This window comes from Lutjanus erythropterus, chromosome 1 (genome assembly GCF_056507025.1).
Source record: "Lutjanus erythropterus isolate fLutEry1 chromosome 1, fLutEry1.hap2, whole genome shotgun sequence".
Classification (NCBI taxonomy): Eukaryota; Metazoa; Chordata; class Actinopteri; order Lutjaniformes; family Lutjanidae; genus Lutjanus; species Lutjanus erythropterus.
Genome location: NC_139317.1, coordinates 44,316,113 through 44,342,796, shown reverse-complemented (window position 1 = coordinate 44,342,796; position 26,684 = coordinate 44,316,113). Strand labels below are relative to the sequence as shown.

The window sequence follows — 26,684 nt, the reverse complement described above, 5'->3', positions numbered from 1 at the left end:
TTTTTTTTTTTTCTTTGAGAGGGAAGCTCAGTGTGTGGACAGACTTGTCTAAATAAAAAGTCTGTGAAGCATATTTCTATCAAATCTTATCGACTTAACTTCACCGCATCTGCATTACGAGAAAAAAGTGGTGCAAAGCAAAGTCAGTAAAAGCTGATGGGAAGCAGGAGAGCAGAGTGTCCTACATGACTGCTCTGCTGGACTGTGAGTAAGCAACACAGTGAGCTGCAGCAGAGTGGGGGGATTCTGCCTGATAATGCTAGTCAGGTTTTTTAGGCATGACTGTAAATTATTACCTCTGCCAAGGAGGTTATATTTGTCTGTCAGCAGGATTTCCGGAAAAACTACTGGCCTGATTTTCATGAAACTTAGTGGAAAGGTGCGGCATGGACCAAGGAACAACCCATTAAGTTTTGGAATGGATACACAAATTACTTTTTACTTTTGGTAACATTGTAAGGTAGGACATTTAGTCTTGACAGAGATGCTGTTTGAGTACTAGTTGGAAAATGTTGAAGATTCTGGGTGGACTTTCAGGATTGAAAAGTACAGGCTGTGGGTAGAGATGCACCTATTCCAATTTTCTTTGGCGATTCCGATTTCTTAAGGGTCTGACGTGTCAATTCTGAATTTGGACGATTCCGATTTTCAGTCTTTCTAAGAACTAGAATTGACAGCATTCACAAACATTTTTGCAACTTTTCTTGTAAAATTAAATTGGATGTTCATAATAAAACACTGACTATTAAACATTCATGAACTACTATTTTACATTTTCTCCAAAAGTCCTCCAGGTTACAGTCAGGCCTTATTATTATATTATTACTTTAGTATTATGTGGTAGAGGAAACACGATTACACAAGATCTCATGGAATACCACAGGATCTCAAGGGATGCAATTTCTCGTGGTCTCCTGTGGAAGCAGATGTAAAGAAACCGGAGACTGAAGCGGTGCAACAGTTTGCTGTAATAAACCTTTGCAGTGAGAAAAAATAGAGGGAAAAATTAAACGAGTCTATGAGAAAATGTTTGTGAAGACACATCAACACAGGTTGTTTTTTCTTCAGCCAGAGCAGGAGGTGAGATCGCTAACACCAACTTCATGCAAGCATGTGTCTGCATGTGTAGCTCTGAGCAGCGCTGTTGTGGGTGTGGCGTTACCGTCAGTGCCTCTGCTGCGCACACGACGTGACCGTTGTGCAGAACATATGAATATGAGTATGAGGAGCACTGAATTGGATGTATGACATTGACCGGTCGGTCACCGGACACACTGGAAAAATACTAAAATAACATATTATTAAAATAAAGTCATTATTTTATGCATTGTGGCTGCAAGCATGCAACTATTTTCTCCCACAAACTGTCCTTTAACATGTTCCTGCCACTGAAACTAGTGTGTGATGGACCTGAGAAGTACTACTGAAATTTATCTGATTTGTTTTTTTATCCCTTTGCAAATTCAACTATTAAACACTCGATTGTTTTTTTTTTTTTATATAATCGTCATTGTTGGTATAACCTTTTTATTGTGCTTTAGCATGTTTATTTATCAGTATCATCTATGGATTCTGTTGCACATTTAGCTCCCTGGTGTCATGATTTGTTTCTTTGTGGGTTTCTGCGTGTTTTTATGTATAACAAGCTGCTCCAACAAATTGCCGCTCTTGGGATTAATAAAGTTGGACTGAATTGAATTCATCACTATAATTTGTTGCATGTGGTGGTGACCTAACATGTCAGAGAATGTATTATTGAGATTGCAAGCATGTCTGTCATGGAGAGACAGTACTATGTCTTTCTGATGTCCTCTTAGGCCATATGTTAATTCCATTAAAACCTAAAATATGAATTCATTCCAAGAGGTGGGCTTTTGAATTTGGTAGAATTCAAAGAAGGTTTGCACTGTCTCATTTTAACAACCCCGCCTACTGCTGCTGGACTTTATGTGATATGCAGTGCAGCCCAGATGGGTCACTAAGGAGATGGGTCACTAAGGAGGCCTTCACAAGGCAACAATGTCGCAGCACCAATATCAATGGAGCATCAGAGCCTTGTCAAAAAAAGAAGGAATATGTTTTCAGTAGCATGTTAGAACACTCTTCATGGAGCGCATACATATCTGCTTTTCTAAAGTGTACCAGCTTATTTCAGGTGTTTGCATCAGTGCAGGAGTCAATAATGACTGAGCCTACATGAGAATTATGAGCCTCTGTCTGTGGTCTCAGGACATGTTCAGTAAAAATGTCAGGATGCCTCTAAAGTAGGCCTGAGCATAATGTGGCCCTGGGTCTGGATGTAGCCCACTGAAAGGTTTCATGTGGCCCGCAAGGCCATCATGGAAACAGCAAAAACTGAATATCTGGCAAAGACAGTCAGTAACATTTTGCTTACTATTAAACCGTTATTTTGAAAGGGGTCAGTGCTGTATTCATTGGTGATAAAAATGAACTGTATCTTATATTAAATGATAAGTCTGTTCACTGAATGCTGCACATCCATGCTGTTTATATTATTCTTCTACTTTTGCTGCTACTATTGTTGCAACCTGTGCACTGTAAAACATCAAGTTTTGGACATTACCAACAAAATACTGGCCCACAATTCATCTGACAATTCAAAAAGGGTACCCAACGTAGAAGTGCCCTATATAGAACGCTTCTTACCATTCCATTATTGAAGATTTGGCCATTAAGGACCTTATATCATTTGTGTCTGGCCCACAGCAGCCTGATCAATTTCTCTTGTGGCCCCCCTATGAAAAACAACTGCCCACTCCTGCTCAAAAGAAACATACATGTTCTGCCTGAGGATGACTCTGTATGTAGTGAAGTGAGCACTCAGTCAGAGCTCTGATGTGGTTCTGTCAGCTGGCTGTTGAAATGAAAAGGTCTTGGGCATACTGTATTGGTGGCTTTGTAGTCCTTGTGCAGGAGCAGCAGACCTAATATATCACATTATCTTCACTGGAGCAGATGACAGACTTCAAGTCACCTAACTTAATAACCTCTTAAGCCCCACTGACCTGCCAGTGGCTCAGTCATTACAAAGTCAGACTCTGCAGTCGAACCCACAGAGCTTTATTTTGTTTTATTGAAGCAATTAGTCAGTTCCAGGCTAGGCCTAATCACTGGGGTCATTTGTCAAGCAAGACAGCCGAACATTCAGGCCAGGCTAAATATAACTTTTGGACTGTTGGTCAGACAAAATAAGACATTTGAATGAGTCACCTAGGACTCAAGGAGACTGTGATTATGGCATTTTTCTATTTTGTGACATTTCTTAGGTTATCAGCCTGATTGACAATGCAGCTGACAGTTAGCTGACGTTGGGCTGCATCAAAAAAAATTCTATTCATTACTGATTCATCTGACAGTCATTTTCTTCATTAAATGATTAGTTGTTTGGTCCATAAAATGTCAGAAAATTGTGCAAAATGTCAGTCACTGTCTCCCATAGCCCAAGGAGATGTCTTCAAATGTCTTATTTTGTCCACAACTCTAAGATATTCAGTTTACTGGAATACAAGAGTAAAGAAACCAGAAAGTATTCACATTTGACAAGCTGAAATCAGAGACTTTGGACAACTTTTCTTAGGAACAAATGACTCAAAACAATTAATCAATTCTCATAGTTGCAGATTAATTTAGTTGACAACTAACTGATTAATCAACTTATCATTGCAGCTCTAGTCCTATCCTTCAGTTTCCAAAGATACTAAACCAATCAGGCTGAATATTGGAACAGTGTGTCTAAAATGATGCAGCAGACATGTAGAAGATTTACATGTGATGGCACAGTGCACCACTGGGTTTTCATGCAGTGATAACATCATATAGCGTCAATGAGGAGCCAATGAATGATAAACAAAATTTGTAATACTGTCAGACAGACTGGAAAATGATAATGTCACCCACCATGTAGCTGCTTTAAGGGACATAAAAGGAGAAACCTGAAACTGTTTTAAGGAAAATTTTACAGTATAGCATAGCTAACAGCTATCTACATAAATTGAGATTTGAACCAGTCACCAGGCATCATATCAGTACATTACAGACTACAACTAAAACTGCAACAACTAATCAGCTAATCGATTATTGAATTAATTTTGAAAATCACTTTGAGCTTTTTTTTTTTTTTTTTTTTGAAGAAAAAAGTCAAAATTCTTTGATTTCAGCTTCATAAATGTGAATGTTTTCTGGTTTCTTTGCTCCTCTATGACAGTAATATTTTTGAGTTGTGTCTAAAACAAGACATTTGAGGACTCAAATAGGCTCAGAAAGACACATCTATCATGTTGATGTTGTGCTTTGGGAAACACTGATAGACATTTTTTTACCATTTTCTGGCAATTTAAAAACAATCAACTATTACACCAGCTATTAATCGAGAAAATAATCGTCTGCTTAATCAATTATGAAAATAGCTGGCGATTAATTATCTATTTGACAACTAATTGATTAATCAACTAATCATTGTAGCTCTGTTTTATGATGTATTCTTAGGGTTTGGGAAACATTGATTGATATTTTTCAGCATTTTCTGACATTTTAAAACAAACAACTATTTATAAATTAATTGAGAAAATAATCAACCGATTAATTACCATGAAAATACTCATTAGTTGCAGCCCTGACAACGACATAATATGGCGCAGCAGCTAATTTGCTCAGTTTTTAAAAAAAAAAAAATCTTATACATTGATTCTTCAAAATTGAAAATGCACTGTAAGGCTGGGTGGGAGCTCTCAGTATGGACCACTGACAAAAGCTGAAAATGTGTGGAAATAACTGCTGCTAACATTACTGTGTCAAAGGCCTGTCGACCCAGTCCTAAAGAGCTTTTTCTCGGTCCATGTCCGTCCAGGTAAGCTGATAAAGAAGGCCACATCAACAGTTTTAAAGTGCCACTGGTGGACCGTTAGATAGAAAGCTGAATGGGGTTTTATTCCTCCTGTGACACATGAGTCACGTACCTGTGTGCCGCCACGGCCCGGCTGTTCAGGTACTTCTGGGCGGTCATGACACCGACGAAGAGGAAATTGTTGGACCTGGAGCCAGGCTGCTCGGTCGCCGGTGAACCGTTATCTTGCGGTGGCCATTGTACTCCGCCGTATTCCTTTCTGAGTCCCCCGTTCAAGCCGCAGCCGGCAGGGTTTGCTTTTCGTTTCTGTCCGGCTTTCTTCAACTCGGTGGCCTTGGGTAAAATGAGTCTGGAAGCCAGCGTAAACCCGACAACCAGTCCCAGCAGAACACTAAACCATGCTCTTCGGCTTCGACCTGCCATTCCCCAAAAGTTCACCAGCTCGCTCTGTATCCTCACTGTATCCTAAAACTGCGTGTCTGTGAAAGCAAACCAGTACACTGAATAAAAAATACAAATTAAAACCAACAAAACCGGTTCGGTGGAGCTCTTGTGTGTCCAGAAAACCGGGCTCACACACACTCTCTCATGGTAGAAAAGCCCTTTTCTTCCAGTTGCCTACGTAGCATCACAGCAGTCTCCTTGAAGCCGCCACCTGAACCGCTCTGCGCTGCCGCTCCCTCTGATCATCCAGCGGTCCGTCCGTCTCTACCGACCATCCGCAAACTTCAACTCCGATCCACAAACGCAGCAGCTTTTTTCTTCGCCTTGAATAGCGGCCGCATTCTCGTCATTATCTCGCCATTGCAAGAATGTCGGACTGTCGAGATCGCCGATCGCGAAGGGTTTAACAGAGGTTTGACCCAGCGGATTTTCCGTAGGAGCGTTCTGACTGGCTGGCTGGACGAATTCCTTCGAGTTGCGAAGTGGGAGGGTTTGTTCAGCAGCAGTGTCCTTAGTGTTGCTTGATATACAATGCCACGACTCTCCGGGGTAATGTAAAGATCATATGGTTCATGTTAGGACCTCCAGTTTCTATTGTTTCCATACGGTTTACGAGAAATCAGGCTTTAGCCGTCATATTTGCTCGGCGAACGTCTTTAAATACTACAATACCCATGAGCCTCAGCTGCCGTTGCCATGGAGAAGAATCCAGTCAGAGATAGTGAATTCTGCGTTGTTCCAGTTGTTAAGAAACGCGACGCAATAATAACTGAATTTAAACAATATTTAGGCTCAAAACTAAACATGAATTAATTTTAATCGTATAAAATCACTTCTCTCCACCCACCGTTAGTTAGCGGCACATGTGACCGAATTTTAAGATGGATGATTGGTTTTTCTTGCCGAAATGCACTTTGGGGGTCGTAGTTCATTAATTTATCATTTGATTCATTTCCCGAAACATATTTGTACAGAGCTGCTTTTAACTCCTGAATTAATGTTTTTATCTTTGTTTTATGTTCGTTTATAGTATATTTGTATTATTTCCACTGTAATTCTTGCTTTGCTAACTGACAATTTGCTGTTTTATGTATGTATAACACTTTGTAACTCGTTTTGAAAATAGCTTTATAAATACAAGTAAAATAATAATAATGATATTAATAGTAATGATAATAATGACAACTCAACCCATCTGCATCATAAAGCTATTTGTCTATAAACTCAGGTTAGTAAGCTATCTTAACGACTATCTATCTTAATGACTAACTGTCAGTAATAATTCTGATAATTAATTGCCATTATTACAAACAAGACGTGAAGGAAACTGCAAAATAAAAAAAATAAAATAAAAACAACTTCCAAAAAGTAAAACAAAACAAAACAATAACAACTAAGAAACATAATGTAAACGTGTAAAAGTACATGTCTACGTTTGTGCTACAGACAGAAAACATCTGGTCAGATGGTACTGTCAAGTAACTTCGACAAAATCAGGCTCTCTCAGTCAGCTCTGTGGTCTACAGCTCCCCCGTGTGGTTGTAGTCACCCAACAGTGTGATGAGAACTAACTGTGTTGAGATGTATCCAGACAAACTGAAGGTTTGTTGTCCTTTATACCTTACAATATAAAACATCTTTCAAACCCAGTAAAATATCTCACTAATGAACTGTCATGGCACTGTATTTTTTGAGCTGTTGAAAACACAACAATCAAAATTATTATTAATAATAATATTATTGTTGTTGTTGTTGTTGTTGTTGTTGACAAAGACAGGCCTCCAGTCTGCTGTGGACTTAAAGTAACTTGTTATGCCATGCTGTGCAATACCCATAAATACACTGTGCACACACAACAAACAGTTTTACATCTCATAACTATTTTATATGAAATAACAAGGACATTTCATATAACCACAAATTTCTCCACGATATATTTGTTTAATAACAATACTGTGTTGGTAGATCAGTTATTTAATAGGGTCGGTCTTCTCTTTATTTATGAAGAGTTTCTGACAAAATATAATATCCTTGTAATACTTGGGGATTATGCGAAACTCTTTGGTGTGGGTCTGTATGCTGTTTGAATCTCAGCCAGGGGTCAATGCTCAACAGTTCCTTGTTATCACCAGCATACACTCCCATTGGCAAAATTTGTTTTTCCAGTTATAATTCTGGTAATAATGACAGAGCCATAACTCTTCTGGATCTGCCCATACAACATTGTTAAATGTGATTTCATTTTGCAACCAGTTTTTGGATGATATATTACAAAAGACAGCCTCCTTTCTATCAAATTGATACTTAATAAATGAGATTTCTTTAAAACTCATTCATAAATTCTGTTCAGCTTAAGGCTATATTAAAAAAAGATTTAAGAGTGACACTGATGTGAATTGTAGCTTCTGTAATGGATGTCCAAAATCTGTTGTGTATTTGTTTTGGCATTGCCCGCATGTGAAGAATTTCTGGCAAAACCTGTGCGCTTTTCTAACTGAAAATATTGATGAGGGTTTCTCCTGATTTAGAGCGGTGTATTGTGGAAGATGCGAAACAGAAGGACACTTATTTTGTGCATGATTAATAAGCAGGATGGTTTTACGAACAGGGTGGGTTTGAGGCTCTAATTGGACAAATGAACAGGCCATTCATTATTATGTGGACCTTGAGGATGTGACTTTTAGAGAGTCCATTTATCACAATCCACTTCACTGTTCATACCTGTATTATGTCATGTATTGTGCTAACATTTAGCATTTTAAGGCAACAAAAATAGCAGATTTTTTTGCCAAGGGTCCCATGACAGGTTACCCTTCATCTTCCCAACATATTTAAGGGACAGTTCACCTTAAAATCAAAATGACATATTTTTCCCCTGGCCTGTAGTGCTATTTATCCATGCAGACCTTTTTGGTGTGAGTTGCAGTGTTCTGGAGATACCAGCCGTAGAAATATCTGCCTTCTCTCCAGTATAATGAGACTAATTTGAAATGGAATTTGGCTTGTGGTGCTCAAAGCACCAATAAATACATGGGAAAAATTCAACACTAGTGTTTCTTTCCAAAAATCATGACCTGGTTATTTCAGAAAATCCATAGACCTTGTTGTGAGCGGTTTCATGTGGAAATTTCTTTCTTTCTGCAGTAGAATCTACCAGAACTTTCGTTTCTACTAGAAAGAAAGACATTCCTGTTTGCAACGAGGTGTCTGGATTATCTTGAGTAACCAGGTCATGACACTGGTTTTAAAAATTTCAAATGTTTTTTTTTTTTTTCTTTTAGTGCTTTGAGCACCACAATCCAAGTGCTAATTTAGTCCCATTATATTAAGGAGATGGCAGACATCTCTACAGCTGATGTCTCCAAAATTTCTCAACTCACAGCAAAACTATCTAGATGAATAAACAGCACTACAGGCCAGAGGAAAAACATAGATTTTTGATTCTGGGGTGAACTGTCCCTTTAACATACAAGGACTATTCAATATACTATTCAAAGAAACAACCATCATAGCAAAATGTTAACTTATTTCTGCTCAAAACATTATTAGTTATGTCACTAATGTAACCTAAGAACATTATTATAGTAATATATACACTTTTTGTTAATACAAAGTGTAAGTACAATCCACATTACTCCTTAAAAACTTTTTTTTACCTTCCTCCCTTCCATCCTCCACTGTGATATTAAGTTTTCAGTAATTTCCAGTCAACGTTATGTGTCCCCCTGCACGCTCAAAAATGGTTACATTTGTGCCTTTTCCTACCCACACCATGTCCAGATCACACTCTGACTGCATGTCAATCATACACGTTTCAAACTTAAGAAACACATGCTTTGCAAATGTTTCATGAGGGAGGAAATGCATTCAACATGTTTGTTCAACCTCAAAGATACACACAATGTAAACAGCAACTTCATCTGTCTCCAGGACAACTCCACCAAGCACTGGGTAATGGTAGCCTGGTATGTTTTGTGACTTACTCATTTTGTTTTCATGTTGTAAATATTTAATTTGTTAACAGATGTTGGACAAACAAATTTTAAGTAAAGCTTAGGAAACTTGGAAAGCTGCTGCATGGTGCACATCCAGGCCACTTTCAGGTGCTCACAGATTGTTAGCTGGACAAACACAACCCCCCAGTGACCATGTCTTTATTGCATAAAAATGTGTGTTTACAGTATAGACATAACCTCCTTACATTTTGATAAATCAAAAATGTTTATTTAAAACTTAATTCTATAACTTTATAATCAGAATGCAACATTCCTTGTAATCAACTCTTTCCTCCAGCTACAGCTGCTGTAACATCACTGCTAAAGCTATGCTGGTTCACATTGATGAACCTAAAAGAATAGATCAGAAATAAAAAACACACTGACTGTGAAATACATCAGCCAAATCCACTGGTTATGAACCGTTTACAGAAATGGCTTCATTACAAGCTTCCAAATTCAAAAGGAATTTACCCCTGACCAGCATGTTTTATGATAATCACATTATCTTTGATGCTAAACAAGGCAGTAACAGATTAGAGAGCAAATAGTGAATCAAACAGGATAGCAGGTAGATGCTAATGAAGCTAACTGATCGATACCCTTTGTATGTGGCAAGTTAAAGTAAAGTCTTAATAAAGTGTTGCCTCTGTGACATTGTCAGCTTGTTTCAGTCAGTCAGTGTGCATGTTAGGATGTCAGAGGTCAAAGGTCGTGCAGACCGATGTCTCTGACCTTCTTTAACCTCATCCTCCAGATGATGGCCCTCTCCTGCCTGGTCTCCAGGAGCACGAGCCTCCACCCTGTCCAGTCAGAGGATTGTAGTCTGAAACACACAGAGGAACAAAATGCAGTCGGGTGGTACAGGACAAACACACAGTGTTTCCCTTCTATTAAGGACTGCAAACTGGCCCAACTTAGAGCCACACAGAGGAAATGTATGTCTGCACTAAAGAAATTTATGTGAAAATAAATGTGGATGAGTGTTTTGGCAGGGAAAGCAATGGATTTTAAGGTGGGTGCATTTCATTTTGAAAATATTTGTCAAAATATTACAAAAGATGAAATATGGCAGCATGCATTAAGTAGATGTAAGCAGATAGAACTTATTTCACTGAAAGGGACAGTTCACCCCAAAATCAAAAATACATGTTTTTCCTTTTACCTGTAGTGCTATTTATCCATCTGGACAGTTTTGGTGTGAGTTGCCAAATTTGAAGATACTGGCTGTTTGCCTTTTCTCCAATATAATAGGACTAGGTGCACTCAGCTTGTGGTGCTCAAAGCAGTGTCTCTTTCCATAAATCATGACCTGGTTACTCAAAATAATTCACAAACCTTGTTGTGAGCAGTTTCATGTAGGAGCTACTTTCTTTCTGCAGTGTAATGTAATGGAACTACTTTCTTTCTACTGGAAAGGAAGTAGATCCTACATGAAACTGCTACCAGAAGGCATGTGGATTATCTACCAGCCAAGTGCCATTTAGTTCCATTATACTGGAGAGAAGACAGACATCTATACGTCTAAAACTCTACAACTCACACCAATACTATCTGGATGGATAAACAGCACTACATGCCAGGGGAAAAATATGTGTATGTCCCTTTCAACATGCAAAACCACTGGACTGAAGATCTGTTTTTTGCTGACCTCCAGTGGTCTAACTTTGCACCTTGCTGCAGTCATGTACAAGTGCACTCCAGGGTGTGTCAGTGCGCTGTGCCATCACTGTTGGCTGTGGTCAGAGATGAAACAGGCTTGAAACTTTCATCCAGGGAGGACAGTGAAACTCTTCACTCTGGTCTTAAGTTACTCTAACACAGGGAGCTGTCACTCTTATAATTTGGGGTATGACTTCTTATACTCCCAAATGTAATTTGTCTTACATACAATTGTTGCCAACTTGATGTGTTTTTGTGTGTGATAACTCACAAAACTTTGTATAATGCATCTTGTTTGTCTTGTGTAGTGGTGCTCTATCACTGTTTATATGTTTCAATTGTGACTTGCCAATGCAGATGAAATGTGAAATACATCACATGATAACATTTATGTTTAATAGTGTGCAGTGTACACACATTTTAAAAATGAAAAAAAAAACATACAAAAAAAGCAGGACCTAGTAGCAAGCTAAAATAAAGTGCTCACTAACCTCCTCTCCTGTGTGTGTCGGCTGTGTTTCAGCTCCTGTGAAGTACGTACCTGCACTGCGAAGTGGCCTCTTGTCCGTCTTTGGTTTCAGCACTGTTGTTGATGAGCTGGCCTCTTCAGTTGTCTGTTATTGTGACAGCAGATCATTTTTTAATGTTGCAAGGAGTAAAGGAACAGCCAGGATCAAGCTAATCAACTCATTTTACCATCTCCTGCTGCTGTATGAAAACTACCAGCACTGTGTGCAGCAAGAAATCAGCTCATGATTGTAACGATTATGAAGTGATTACTTCATTAAAACATGACTTTGTTTGTCTGCTCTATAAACAGACACACCAGCTGCTCGTCTGTGGCATTTCTGACAAAACACCTGCTCAAGCAGTGAGGTTACTGGAGTGTCACACTGCACCTTCTGTTAACAGCAGTAACCACAGATGTCACCAAATCAACCAGGAGGTCTACAAATCTTTGACCGTTCATCATGATGGTAAATGTAGTCAAATGTTTATTCCTGTCACCTAATGTTATGTCTGTGTCCTATATCCCATACCAACATGTTATTGAGTACACTAAGAAACTGTGAGATACTTCAGTATGTTTGAAACCTTAGTATGAAACCAACAGTGCACGCTGAACACACCATATCTGGGGAAATACCAGTGTGGAAGCACTGGACTGCGAAAATTAGTATCTCACAATGCAATGCAGTAGTGACGACACCAGCAACAACAGACAAAGGTTGACAGCAGCCAGGGCAGTACTGTTTAAGATAAAAAATAACGCTAAATAACGCTTCAGTTTTAATGAAAATAAGGTTTCACTTTACAGAATTTCTTTTAAATTCGTTGGCAGGGTTTACCACAGTGATACATCTCCAGTCCAATTTATTGCTTCAATTGGCATTTACCATCAGCACTGACTGGACTTTTGTATTAAAAAAATGTGTGTTTTCCCTTTAAGGACAATTACATTAAGATTTCATTTGTATTAAAAATTTGGAATGGAGAAACTGAAAACACCGTCAGTCAAATAAGGCATTTCACTGACATGAGTCAGTCGATGTTTCTTTTTAAGTATCATGAATTTATTGAACCATCGTCTCTGTATCATGAATCAAACTGAAATGTGAGCTGACTGTTTCATTACATCCCTGGAAATGATGCAGTTTTGTTTCCGCCAACTGAAAGATGGGTAATTTTTTAAATCTTCTTTTATTTGTGTGCATGGTGAACTTGAAACTGAAAATGAACAACTTGGAAAACTTGGTGTGAACACTAGCCGTTCAGAATAAAAAGAATCCTGTTCAATAATGTTTGAAATGTTAATGACAAACATAGAGATGATTAAACCTGAAACTCACCTGAGAAAATTTTGCAGCCCCTTTGTAACTCTTCCCCTGTTGGATACTGTCCCACTGCTCCACTTTCTGCCTCCTCTTCTCCTCTTCTTGCTGTTAGACACATTCAGTTCAACTTTGACATCACGGTTGAACGGTCCATCATCTTTCGGTCAAACATTTCTGTTTCACTACTGCACCTGTTTCTGTTTCTCTCTGAAGATGGCTGCTTTGGCATCGAGCTCCTCCTGCATCTTTCTCCGAGCTGCTTCCATGCCCTCCTGGTTTCTCACCACATGCACAGGATCTTAATTAAAAAATAAATGCAAATCATGACATAGTTACTAAGTATAGTAACCAAAGTTACTGTCTGTAAGTCACATGTAAGTAGGGTTGCCAGGTCTGTGTTGCAAAACCAGCTCAACTGCAGATCAAAACTGGCCTAAAACCAGCCCAACGTCCAATAAAACCAGCGCCAGCAGGCAGAAAGCAAAGGCACATCGTATTTGTGTGCGTTAATGTGGGCATGTGTGTGATGTGTGCCAGATCCTTGTGTGTACGTGCAGCTCTAGAGCCTCTTTGGTAGAATTAAGGTGAAAAAAAAAAACATTCAGCAGAAACACTTCAAAAGTAGCCCAATTATATGGGAAAAACATAGACCTGGCAACCCTGGCATGGAAGTTTAATGCTGGGACAGAACAACAACTTGACCGACACAAGGCTGATATTAGCTGCAGCTGAACTTTAGAATGCATTTTTCCAGAGAATAGAGGCTGTGGCTGCAGTGAGTGAAGAGATTCCTCTGTAACATGACTCAATCAGTGTCTCAGTTACTTTGGAAAATGTGGGAGTTATACTGAACTGTTCCTATCAAACTAGCGCTATGGGAGTAAACAGCTACAAACAGTATATCTGCTGATTTACAGAGCTTTGTTCCTTTTCCCAGCACTGTCCTGCTCCACATTGTGCTTACAATGAACCTCTACAATACGGAACTCTCTTGTCTTGTAACTTTGTACCAGATACACACTGTAAACAGTTGCTGGTGAGGGCTGATGCTGACCTTGTGGTGGTTCTCCGGCTGGGCTGCGAGGGCTCTGGCTGGATCTCCTCTTGTTCAGGTACTGGATGAGCACATAGACCAGCACGGTCCCAAGCACCACGTACCACCCATACTGGGCCAGAGTGTCTCCTACTGTTGGTGGGGACAGGAGCAAACACATCATGAAATTCTTATTTAATATATGTGAGATATAAATAGGTTTACAGTTAAGGGGATGTAGTCAGCTGAAACAACACATTCCTCAGTGTTGCTATACTGACAGGTAAAGCTCTCCTGCAGCAAAATTTGATGTTATTTCTGCATCAAGTGATGTCACAATGATGTCACTGGTGTTGAGGAAGAACTACAGGCAGCTTGGATTTCTAGTCAAAGCCTCTGGGTAGCAAGATGTGCAAGATGAGTATTTCTGTCACCTAACACTATGTTTTGGCGAACAAAGTAATTAGCAGTGGGCTAAGGTGGTGATACAGGGCAATGTGAGCATCGGTAGGGTTTTAAAGGCACTATCCAAATTGCTTAAATACTGTTGAGTATCAAAACATGTCTTGTCATTTGACACCAAATTTCAATACCTAAGGAGTAAATCTCATCAGCATAAGTGAGCCATTAAGCGCAGCACACTTGTACCAAGATCTAGTCATGCTGATGATTGGCTTTCAATCATTGCACGTCATAGAGGTATGCAAGAAATACACTCCATTACACCAAGGTGGGTGTTGTTGTTTTGTTGTTCACCACTTGGTCTTTGAAAAGATTATTCATTTAAAGTGAGTAACTGTACAGTAATGTGTAATGTAATAATTTGTTTTTAAAGATTCAAGAGCAGTGTTTCTTTCCAAAGAGACACTCAAAATAATCCACAAACTTTGTTGCGAGCAGTTTCAGATTGGAACTATTTTCTCTCTAGTAAGAAGAAGTTCTGGTCAATTCTAACATAGTTGCAATAGATTCTACTGCATAAACAAAAAAGTTCCTACATAAAACTGCAGATTGAGTATTTTTTGGTGCCACAAGCCAGAGAGAGGGCAGACATCTCTTTAGTTGATGTCTCAAAAACTCTGGAACTTACATCAAAACTATCTAGATGGATAAACAGCACTACAGGTCAGAGAAAAAAATATCTAATTTTGATTTGGGGGTGAACTGTCCCTTTAAACAACAGAGTATCACATTAGAGCTATAATGACTAATGGATTATTAATCGATCATTAAAAAAACTGCGAACTATTTACACACACTATCTATTTATAAAATGTACAAATTCTATTACTCCTGTCTGACGGTAAACTTAATATATTTGGGGAACAAAACAAGACATTTAAAGCTTTGAGGAAACATTTTTAACCATTTTCTGCCCCAAATATTGAATTGATTAATCGAGAAGATAATGTACAGTTAATCAATAATAATAATAATAATAATAACAAAAAAGTGCAGCCCTAAAATACAATACTGACAATTGTGGTGTAGCGATGGAAAGAAAGGGGAAATAACTAAAAGAACATACTACTTTTACATTCATTTTAGTTTGTAGAGCTGCAAGCTTTGTCATAATCTAGCTAACGCTAATAGACCATTTTCACGTACCATATAAATATAATATAGCAGAGTAAACACACATGTAGCCAATGATACTAATTAAGGTCCTGTACCATTTAGTACATCGGAGTCTTTCCTAAGAGCCAACGTGCACAGTAGCAGCACCCTGACTCTGCTTCAGCTGAATGGAACGAAACTTTAATTAGTATCATTAGTAACACCTTATTAGCTACTTTATTTCATGCTAAAATGACTGCTATGAAAAGGCGTATAACAGACAAGCTACACTGGAGTTATGATGGACTTACATGCTAGCTAACGTTAATAACAAATATCTCAATTAGCTAGCAAGTGAGAGGAACTCGTAATTTAAAAACAAACTGTGCTAACTATTAGCACGCTATTGTTTATCATTACTAACGACTATCTGTGTTCGTTGGTTAAATTAGACGTAGATTAACTTAAAGAAGTTGGCCTGTTATCGTGTCGAGTTACCCATTTGGCTCACGGAAGTCAGATCCTGGTTCTCGAGAGACGCCTTCTTCACCTGATAAGAGACCTCACCGTCATCCACATCTTCTATCACCACATCATCAGCCATGTCAGACAAGACCCGCCGTCTGCTGAGGACACGAAAACCTCCCGTGATGAGTATCAGACGGTATCGGCTCTTAGACTGCTAGTCGTGATGGAGGCTCCCTCCCATGTCAACCATATTTGCTAGAAACGTCTCTGCTGGCTAAAAACACAGAACAGCGCGTAGGGTTGACGTGTTCGTCTATTCTTCTTCTTCGTGTTTAATGTCGGTTGCTTCCAGTTTATTGGTGCAATACCGCACCCTTCTGCTCCGGAGCCATCGACATGAACTCCAGTTTATATTTAATGCTTACTACCCAGTCCTACTATAAAATCCCATCTGAACTCTGCCCCTACTTATCCGTCTTATCCTATAAAAAAAAGAATGAATTTTATTTAACAGGACCCTGGCCGGTGCTGTCTTATTAGAAATCCTTTGACCTTCTAACATGAAAATGAAAAAAAAGTTTTGTATCTTATAAATTATTCTTGATTAATTGATTCATAGCAATTTCAACTATTGGTCAAGGATATGCAATGCAAAACCTCATTGACTGAATGCTGCAATGGATAATGTACAAAATATCAGTAATTTGGAGTAACTAATACTCCAATAATACTGGGTAATTTTTGAGAAGAATACTTTGTACTTTTACTATTTATTTATTTTGTAATCAAATAATAATAATTTAGTAGTGTAACAGTACTTGTACTTACTCTCACACACACATATGTTAAGGGCAGGTTGTAAAACAAGATGCTTAGCTTCTTTGCATTTACACCTGCCATCACCCCAAGCATATTTTTCTGCCTTATATGTTCTATGAAAAAAAGTTTTCATATCAGTGAATATTAGTAAACCTATACACCCAGACAAATATATCTGTGATTGGCCCATATCAGGTCAATATTGGGCCAGTATATCAGCCAACCGATATATCGATCTGACTCTTGTCATAAGAATTTCATTCGACATCAAAATTTTATTGAGTCTGCAAAAGGCAGTAACTCATCCAAAACATTTCATTCATGGTTCACTATTGTGTCAGTAACCTGACCAGTGGTCCAAAATAAAGTATGTAATGTCTATCATTTCCACATGTTTATTATATACATATATAAAAATAGTCATATAATTATACAACATCAGTTCTGTGTTGGGTATTAATTATCCTACGCAACACATTTAATTTTAGGAAAAAAATTGTAAGATGAATGTGGTGCAGTAAAAAGTATAATATGTGTTTGTGTGTATATACATACATACATACATACATATATATATATATATATATATATATATATATATATATATATATATATATATGTATATGTATATATATATATATATATATATATATATATATATATATATATATATATAGTATTATATATTTTCATATCATTCTTAAAATATGGTGAATGGTGATTTAGAGATGAAGTATATAGTAGTATGAATTACAAATCTAAGGTACCTTTAGGCGCGTTGCTGCGTGCAGCAGAAGAGCGTCTCGTTGTATCGTCCTCCAGCCGCTGGGGGCGCTACGAAAAAATAAAACTAGTTTTATAATCGGCGCTTTTGTTCCGGGCGGGCAACACAGCAGCGTGTTTGCAGATTGCACGACCCAGGACGTTTTGGTCTGAAAATAATAAAGTTTGGGAACGTCTCTTTTCGTCCTCGACATGGTGAAGTTATCTGCGGAGCTGATTGAGCAGGCTGCTCAGTACACCAACCCTGTGAGAGACAGAGAGCTCGACTTACGAGGTTAGTTCAACTTTGTCCACACCTCACAGTCAGCCTGTTCACGCTTTACACAGGCCTGAGCTCACCTCAAAACCTGACAAATATACATCGGTACATTTGGATATGAACAGCAAAGTGGCTTTTATGTAGGCTTAATTTGCAGCTGTTTTACTACGTGACTACTCTTGGCTACAAAATAACGTGAGATGACGTCTGAAAGCAAACAAACAAATCTGTATGAAGAAACGTTAGCATTAGCATCAGTAACTTTGGGAGAGTCCTGGTAAAAGTGACACAGTATAAAAACAATAATATCCACAGGAAGGGGTCGTTAACATTGAATGAAATCAGCAGAAACAAAAGTGGCTGTTACCTTTTGTATTAAGTCAGTATGACGTTTTTCAAAATAACAAGAGAATCGGGAGCTAGCCACCATTAGCTTAACTTGCTAACATGGTTTCTGGAGAAATGAAGGAAAGGAAACTAGAGCTGCAACGATTAATCGATTATTAAATTAATTGCCAACTATTTTGATCATCGATTATTCGGTTCAAATAATGTTTCAAGAAAAAAAGTCCAAATTCTCTTAAATTTTCTTGAAAAATTCCTGGTTTTACTCCTCCACTCTGACAGTAAACTTGGGTTGTAGACATTTGGGGACGTCATCTTGAGCTTTGGGAGACACTGATTAGCATTTTTCAGCAAACAAATATTAATTGACAAATTTAGACAAAGATTGACAGATTAATCGCCTATGAAAATAGTAGTTAGTTGCAGCTCGAAAGGGAACTCAGTTAATTTATTTATACTCAAGATGATTATGTTTGAAAGTTTTGCACCAGGAAAAGTTTGCACCAGGAAAACTTTGTACAAATTGTGGAAGGTGTCTCAGACTAGGTACATGTAAAAGTATTTTATAGTGTCTTAATATCATATTTCAGCTGCAGTATACAATATATATATCTTTGTATCCAAATGTCTCCAGAATAACTACTGTCCTGATACTAAGGTTAGCTAACTTTTGTCAACAGTAGTGACATATTTTAAAAATTGCATAATTTCCACCGTATTTAATGGACTCCATGTTCGGTGCCTGATCAGAAAATATGTCGTCAAATTAAAAAGGAGCTGTGAGGCATATTAATTTAATAAATAAGCACTGTCAACCCTTCACTGAACTGGACAATCAGTAATTTAACTTAAAACGGTTATGACATGAAGTTTTTTCATCACTGGAGTCATATACATATCAGCTGATCACTGGCAGTGTATTTTTGCATCAGTGTGGTGCAAAGAAAATACTTCAAATGAATTACAGACAGTCTATAATATTATTTTTAGCCATTTCTGCCTCATTTGGCTGATAAAGTGAACAGGAAGTACAAAACAGCTGAATAACGCTGTTAGGGGACGCATGATGTTAACAGCAGCGGTACAGACATCATTTAACACAGGGGTGATGAAGAGACTTCTAGAAAATCTTAATCTTAAGTGACCTCTACCAACCAATTCATGTACCACTGACAGCTCCAGCCTCCATCTTGGCGATGTGCTGAGTAGTTTTTACCACCCTCTATCTTATGGTTAAGGGAGGGGCAATTGACATACAAGGCACTGATACAACCAATCAGCACAGTCTCAATGGTGAACCTGTAGAAGTTGCAGTGTATCCTTGAGTCCGTGTTGAGCCTTCTTAGTTTGTAGAGGACAAAGAGCTATTTTTTTGCTGTTTTTATGTTGGTGTGATGAGGCCAGGTTAGGTCCTTCCTGATGTGAACTCTCTCCACATGGTTCTATTGATGGACAGCAGGGCATATTTTGTCTTCTGGTAGTCCTCAATTAGCTCCTTATATGATTGACATTGAGATGGAGGTTGTTGTCTTGGCACCAACATGTCAGGGCTCTGACCTCCTCTCTGCATCTCCTTGTCATTGGTGACCAGGCTGATGACAGTCATGTATCTGACAAACTTATGATGGTGTTGTAGCTGTGGGTGGCCACACAGTTCTGCATGAACAGGGAGCACAGGAGAGGGCTTTACACCACACACCCCTGAGAGGCACCAGTGTGGAAGATATAATGGTTCTACCGATCTGCATGACAATTGGGTTGGAAGTTGTAGGATCCAGTCACATCGAGGGGTGTTGAGCCCTCAATATGAGACACTTAATTCTTGTCATCCTTGTCATACTGCCATCTGTGCACAAAACACAATCATTTTTATGGGCAAGAAAACATTTCCTCTTTCCATTCATGTTTTCTCACAGGTTATAAAATCCCAGTGCTTGAAAATCTTGGAGCCACTCTTGACCAGTTTGACACCATTGACTTCTCTGATAATGAAATCAGAAAAATGGATGGCTTCCCTCTGCTCAAAAGACTGAAAACATTGCTCATGAACAACAACAGGATTTGGTAAGTTATATCAGCAAACACCCCCCAATGCCCTGGATGTTAAATATAACATGGTGCTCCAGTTAAGACAGAAGGTGTCATGAATCATGTTGATGTTTCATATTCAAAATAACCAAGGAAGTATTCATAAACCTGGGGTTATAGATCATAGTTTATTTTGGAGCATGTAAGAATTCCCCTCTGTCTCTTCCAGTGTTAATTACAGCTCCATGTAGCTGTTTGGGTTGTCCTTAATTTAAAGACACATCAATCTTAAAATAGGTTTTATTGACTTTTGCAAGCTCTGTGGGACTGAGTGTGAAATTAAGGTGTTCTAGCTAACCTTGTGACACACACAGCCCTAAATGGTAAACAATTTCGGTAATTAAATTTCCCTCACTAATGATTGTGTGATGCTGATACTTTGTTTGCTGGGGAAACACTGTAGGGATTTTTAAAATGCAGGTGCGTATGACCGATGAGACAAAGACAGCTGGCCGTTGTCTGGTGTGATCTAGCCTGCGAAACTACGACTCAGAGACTGCATGAGGTGTCTTGTAACTGTAGTTAGTGTGTAGGGCTGAATGATTTTGAAGAAATATCCAATTACAATTATTCTGACTGATATTGCAATTGTGATATATTAAGGAATGATCATTTTTACATTTTTAGCATTTTCCTTTGAAACATTAAAGTGATAATGGTGTAATTTTTGCAGGGGTCTAACAAACAGATTTTTTCTGAAGTCATTAGAATTACGGCTTCAACTAACATTTCTATTCATTATTGATTAATCTGTTGATTATTTTTCTTGATTAATCAATTAGTTGTTTGATCTATAAAAAGCCAGAAAATGGAGAGAAATGGTGATCACTGTTTTCCGAGGCCCAAGATTACGTCCTTAAATGTCTTGTTTTATCAACAAATCTGTCATAAAGTAGTAAAGACACCAGAAAATATTCACGTTTGAGAAACTGAAATCGGAGAACTTTCACATATTTTGTATAAAAAATGACTTAAAAAGGATTATCAAAATAGTTGTTTATTAACTTATAGTTGATTAATAATTGAGTAATTGTTGCACTTCTAGTTGTAATATGATGCATAGGCCAGGACATCTCTGCAGCATGACAATATTCAATTTAATGTGATATTTTGACTCACATTTCTCTTTGAATAAATATTGTGATTTGAAAATTGCAGTAGGCTATGCTATGATTTTGTTAAAATTTTGATTAGTTGTTCAGCCCTATCAGTGTTTTAAAGTGGCTAATTGGTAATGATTATGTTATTATCCAGTCCAAGGTCCCCAGTCCTGTGTCGTAACATTATAGATAAGTATTTAATCATATCACCAGTATTTTCAGCAACACAGCTTCTTTTTGCCACAGTGTTGGTTTTGTTCTGAACCAGGGCTGCACATATAATTGTAATATTATCTAAAATGCAACATGACCAAGTGCATTATCCAAATTGCCAAACCAAAAAGGAAAGCACTGGAAGTATAGTTTTGTTCCTTTTTCCAGAGAAAGTATTGATAAAAGTCTAACTGAAGTGCTGCCTTTGTTTAAACTGGTCACAGTAAACTTGACCAGCCAGCACGTCTCTGTGTGTTTGTAACCTTGTGAAATGTTTCTCCAGTCGTATAGGTGAGAATCTGGAGCAGTCTCTGCCCAGTCTGACAGAACTGGTTCTCACAAGCAACAACATTCAGGAGCTGGTGAGTGCATTTCAGCAGCAGATGGTAAAACAGAACCATCTGAATATTTTTTGTTTTGTTGGGGTTTTTTTTATATCTAAATATAGTTTGACCAAAATGATGAATGCAAACTTTAGTGTTTTTTACTGAAATACCAGAAAAAAACAAATTCCTCTACAATCTGAAGCTCTATAATTCTTACCTCAGTGAAGACTATTGTAACTTTTGTCTATTTTGTTGTCATAATGGAGTTTTGTCCATGGTGGATGAAATTTTAATCAACAATCACAAGAAACGAAAGCTTCCAGAATGACTGTAGAGTTGACTGTACGCTTCTCTCTGCCAGCATGAATAAAAACTGAGAGAGATAAGCTACATGATGGGGTCATTTATTTTAGTTTTTTTTTGTCTGGAATTAGATTTTAGGCTTGGGCAGTATCTGTTTTTCATACCTTCCTGACATTTCATTGGGGTATATGATGGTAGTTATGTGAAAAAACAAATCATTAAAAGCTAGTGACAGGAGTCATAGCATGTATGATGTTGTCTAGCTTACAATGCTTTGTCTAATATGCAGATAGCCTTCTTAGATAAGTCTTGAGGGGTTTTAATACTTTGAGTGAAAAAATATAGGAAATAAGTGCCCTTATTCCACAGATTCTTCCTGAAAGACCCAGTGACACTTGTTGCCATGGATACCAGCACATCATGTGGCTGAACAAAATCTCAAAATAAAGTTAAATGTGGCAATATTTTATTAATTCCACATCTAGTCATTTAGTCTAGCTTGGAGACCAAGGCTATAGAGTAGAAATATACAACCAATTATATCTTTTCTAGCTCCAAATAATTATTTTGTTGGTTTTGTTAAGTTCCCTAGAATAATAAATTAATTTCATTTTGTATTTTCATTTTCCATCAATAAAATAACAGTTGCAACTTCAATGTTTCAGATGACTTAATCCACAATGATGGTATTGAAAACCATAGCTTCAGGATGCTCTGGTATACTGCCCAAGCCTAATAGATTTTACAGGTGTTCTTCTTTCTCTGGTATTTCAGTATATTTAGTTGGTCATGTTAATGTCACTTATTTGGATAAATGTCCTTAATAAACAAATACCCTCTGAATGGGTCTAATGTGACTTCATAGGTAAAATACAATCAAACACTTGGGAAGTTTTACCTCTCTGTCTTTACAACTGTGTATTTCTGTGTTCTTGTGTCATGTGTAGGGTGACTTGGACCCGCTGGCCTCAGTGAAGACATTAACTCTTCTCAGGTTTGACTCATCAATACCCAAAGATAAATCTGTCATTAAACTGTCCGGTGGATTCTGATCATACATATTTGTAATCACTGAATTTGCAGCTTGTTAAGGAACCCAGTGACAAACAAGAAGCATTACAGGCTCTATGTCATCAACAAAATCCCACAGATCCGTGTGCTTGACTTCCAGAAGGTGAAACTCAAGGTAAGTGCAAGTGAGCAGGTACAGTGTGCCAATTTTTGAATACCCACTTTTAATATGAACTAATGTGAGATACAGGGCTGTTGACCAGTCTTCAGTTAGTCTGTAAAGTATTTCAAGGCCTGGCATCAGATGTGAGTCATGCTTTATATTTATTGGAGATGGAATCTTTTTTAACCTTTTAGTGTCTGACTTATTTCTAAGCAGTGCTGTGGTTGGTAATAATGTATTAACTCCTCTTCCACCCTGGGATTGATGTCCAGAGGAGCATTTTCCTGCCTGGCCTTGCCCCTCTTGGATAAAAGCTCAGTTTGTTTATTAATCAGGGTTTTCACTTTAACTGTGTGATATCGTCGTAGGAACGTCAGGAGGCGGAGAAAATGTTCAAAGGCAAACGAGGTGCTCAACTTGCAAAGGATATTGCCAGGCGAACGAAAACGTAAGACGAAAGTCCAAATTGGACAGCAGCTCCTCAGAATCACTGGATCCTGGCTGACGGAAGGGGTTAAATAATGTCAAAAAATTAACACTCCCACCATCAGGAATATGTGGAACCTGCTTTATTTTCTTGTATCTTTGTGCATGCAGTCGTTCATGACAAAATTCCCCAAACTTTGAAACACATTTCAAATGATTCTTTGATTTCACAATGCAAGGAAATTCTTTTAAATCTGGGATCTCCACCAAAAGCTTATACTTGATCCTTCTTCCAGCAAATATCAGCCAAAACATGCCTTCTTTAGAGGAGGTAATAAATATATAAATTGGCTTTAAATCTGCTAATTAAACCCAAAGCCAGAAACCTTCCCCGCAGTGTTGCTCAGGACTGCTGTCTGTGGACCATGTATCAGTGTATTTGACTCAAGAAAAGATACTACACATGAGATTGACTACACTGGTTGAGAGGTCAGAGAAGCACATGTGTGTGTCCGTGTGGTCTAAGTGATGTGTGTGTGATCTCTTTTCAGATTCACTCCCGGAGCGGCAGCACAGCTGGAGAAGAAGAGGACGGGGCCGTCTCAAGCTGACGTGGAAGCAATCAAGGTTTAATTTCTGACTTGAAAAATGTTGAAAACAGTTTTTTTTTTTTTTTTTTGGTGGGGGACTTTAGGTCCTTACAGCTGACTATACACCTATTTGACATTTTGAATTTCCAAAATGTCAAATAGGTGCATGTTTATAATTTGTACAAAAAACCAATAACATAAATGGATACATCCTAAAAGGATAGTTTGGATTTTTAAAAGTGTGGATGTGTGAGATGTTTTGGTGGTGCGGATTCATCTTCGTCTTCCTGGTTGAGCTATAACTGGACTGATATCGTGTAGTCTGACCTCAGCATTACAAAAACAGATTATGGATAAGAATCTCATAAAATCCCACTTCAGATAATCCCAGCTATACCTCTAACCCTGTGATGAAGAACAATGAGATGAAGTTGAAAGTGTAAGAAAAATCCAATTAATAATTGAGACTTTTTGTCATATTTCACTCTTAATGTGGTTTTTAGGATGTAGCTTTGAAGCATGTTCTAAATGACATGTAACATAGAGACGAGGCCCCACTGATGCACCACAATAGCATGTATGAAGATTCAGATCTGTAGCAGTGGACTGAGTGTAAACTGATCCCTGACAACACAAATCGTCGGAACATTGTTCTGTTGAGATTTACATGGTTGTGTTTGTTTGCAGAACGCCATCGCTAACGCTTCATCACTGGCAGAGGTGGAGAGGTTGAAGGGGATGCTGCAGGCTGGTCAGATCCCCGGCCGAGATCTCAGACAAGGTCAGTGCTGAACAAACACTAATACTGAGCCGAAGAGCTCCAATCATCGTCTTCAAACTGTTTTTAAAGATCCAGTCTGTTTCTGCTGTCTACAATCCAGTAGTATCAATTTTAGGTGTTGTAACTGTCAGAATTGAATTATAAATTTAACATTATTTTGTAAAGTTGGATTTAATATCAGTCTTGCCTTGTGTGTTTTTGGAGAAAAATTGAATCGATCACAGTGTAACAGCTATAAAACACCAAAGCAAATCGTTTTTTCCCCGCTATGGATGTGAAATAGGCCTTAAATTACATTTACAATCACCTTTAAAAGGCCTTAAAATATCTCAAATTTAACTTGTTGAAACCCTGGCTAAGGGGCTTGGAGCAGAGAGCCACAGATGGATCAGAAATTGTTGAGAAACAGACTGCATAACAGCTACCCTCTTATATTCTTCTGTATTTTAATTTGTTTTTCTCTTCTGAACACATTTTATTTTAAGAAATGCATGGCTGGATAAATATATTCTCTTGTAATATCAGGTCCAGCTGGGATGGTGGAGGAGGAGGAAGAAGAGGAAGAAGGTGCACCGATGGAGGCGCACACAGATTCAGGTGCTGGAGAGGAGGTGAATGAGGGAGATCAAGAGGAAGATGATGAGGACATGGATGTGGAATCACATGTTAATGGATCCTGAGCGTGAAAGCTGAAAGCATTTTTGTTTTTTATTCATGTTGTAAATTTTTTTATTTTGAACATACATTGTTATTTACCAGGGCCATTTTTTTGTTTTGTTAATTGACATAACAATAAAAGCTCATTTCTTATATTGCTGTGTGTGGCACCAGTTTGTTCAGACGGTCAGCTGATGTTCCAAACAATGTAATCCACCAATAGATGTTCTGTCTTTTAAAGCAGGGTGGACAGTTATCTTTCATGGGGGGCCACATGAGAGATTGACACAAATGATATAAGATCCAAATAAAAACGATGGCTAATAGATTTTTTTAAAGTATACTATGCATGCCGTGTACAGGTTGCAACAATAAAAGCAGTAAAAGTAGAAAAACATAAACAACATGAATGTACAGCATTGAGTGACTAAAGTTACAGTTTTAAAGGATATTGTTCTTCCAAAAATAAAAAGACTGATTAAAAATGGTGTAAATTGAAATAAATAAAGGCTTTGACAGGCATTGTTGAGTTATTGATAATTTGAGGCTGAACCAGTCAACCTCCCTTTACCAGCAGTATGTCTGTCTCCTCACATCAGCAGCAGAGAGGATGTGTCATGAGCTGTTAGCCAGTTAAATTTACCATTACAACCATTTAGTATGCATAGTCATTTATTTTAATGGTTAGACTCTACATACTAAACATCAAGGAGATTAGAGGAAAGACAGTCTGGCAGTAAATATTCTATAAACGGGTTATGACAAATTGGTAAACAATTTAATATATTCAGTAATGAACAGGTTGGAGGTTTTATATATATCTACTTTCACATTATATTTAGGTTCCATGATGTGACTGTATTTGTTGCAAACATGCATGCGCCTGAAAAAGAAAGCAGAAGCATGACAGCAAATATCAGATATTGAATTTTTGATTTTATGAATCCATCAAAAAGAGTAAA

At 38.0% G+C, this 26,684-nt stretch overlaps 3 protein-coding genes across 4 annotated transcripts in view; 1 reads left to right on the top strand and 2 right to left on the bottom strand.

The window, feature by feature from the left end:
- The window catches only part of chsy1 (chondroitin sulfate synthase 1), an 81,695-nt gene extending 75,966 nt beyond the window's left edge, over positions 1 to 5,729 (bottom strand). Inside the window, exon 1 of the mRNA XM_084722115.1 lies at positions 4,977 to 5,729. Within this exon, the coding sequence (XP_084578241.1) occupies positions 4,977 to 5,287 (311 nt within the window). The 5' untranslated portion in view covers positions 5,288 to 5,729. The remainder of the gene's footprint in view (positions 1 to 4,976) is intronic.
- Positions 5,730 to 9,445: 3,716 nt separating this feature from the next.
- On the bottom strand, positions 9,446 to 16,188 carry selenos (selenoprotein S). Of its 2 annotated transcripts, none has more exons than XM_084722100.1 (6): positions 15,889 to 16,186; positions 13,855 to 13,986; positions 12,992 to 13,098; positions 12,816 to 12,905; positions 11,507 to 11,579; positions 9,446 to 10,129 (listed from the first exon to the last, which is right to left on the bottom strand). In XM_084722100.1, the coding sequence occupies exons 1-6, from the start codon at positions 15,992 to 15,994 to the stop codon at positions 10,044 to 10,046; spliced, it is 594 nt and encodes a 197-aa protein (XP_084578226.1). In that variant the 5' UTR covers positions 15,995 to 16,186; the 3' UTR covers positions 9,446 to 10,043. The 2 variants fall into 2 exon arrangements, with proteins under 2 accessions (XP_084578226.1, XP_084578230.1); XM_084722104.1 differs by lacking the exon at positions 9,446 to 10,129 and adding an exon at positions 10,999 to 11,039 and having other exon boundaries at positions 15,889 to 16,188.
- A 1,348-nt stretch (positions 16,189 to 17,536) lies between these two features.
- snrpa1 (small nuclear ribonucleoprotein polypeptide A') lies at positions 17,537 to 25,875 on the top strand. The gene is made up of 9 exons (XM_084722097.1): positions 17,537 to 17,734; positions 19,981 to 20,128; positions 21,749 to 21,827; positions 23,042 to 23,088; positions 23,178 to 23,280; positions 23,637 to 23,716; positions 24,246 to 24,321; positions 24,972 to 25,065; positions 25,591 to 25,875. Exons 1-9 carry the CDS (start codon positions 17,653 to 17,655, stop codon positions 25,743 to 25,745), a joined length of 864 nt encoding a protein of 287 aa, XP_084578223.1. The 5' UTR covers positions 17,537 to 17,652; the 3' UTR covers positions 25,746 to 25,875.
- The last annotated feature ends 809 nt before the right edge of the window (positions 25,876 to 26,684 follow it).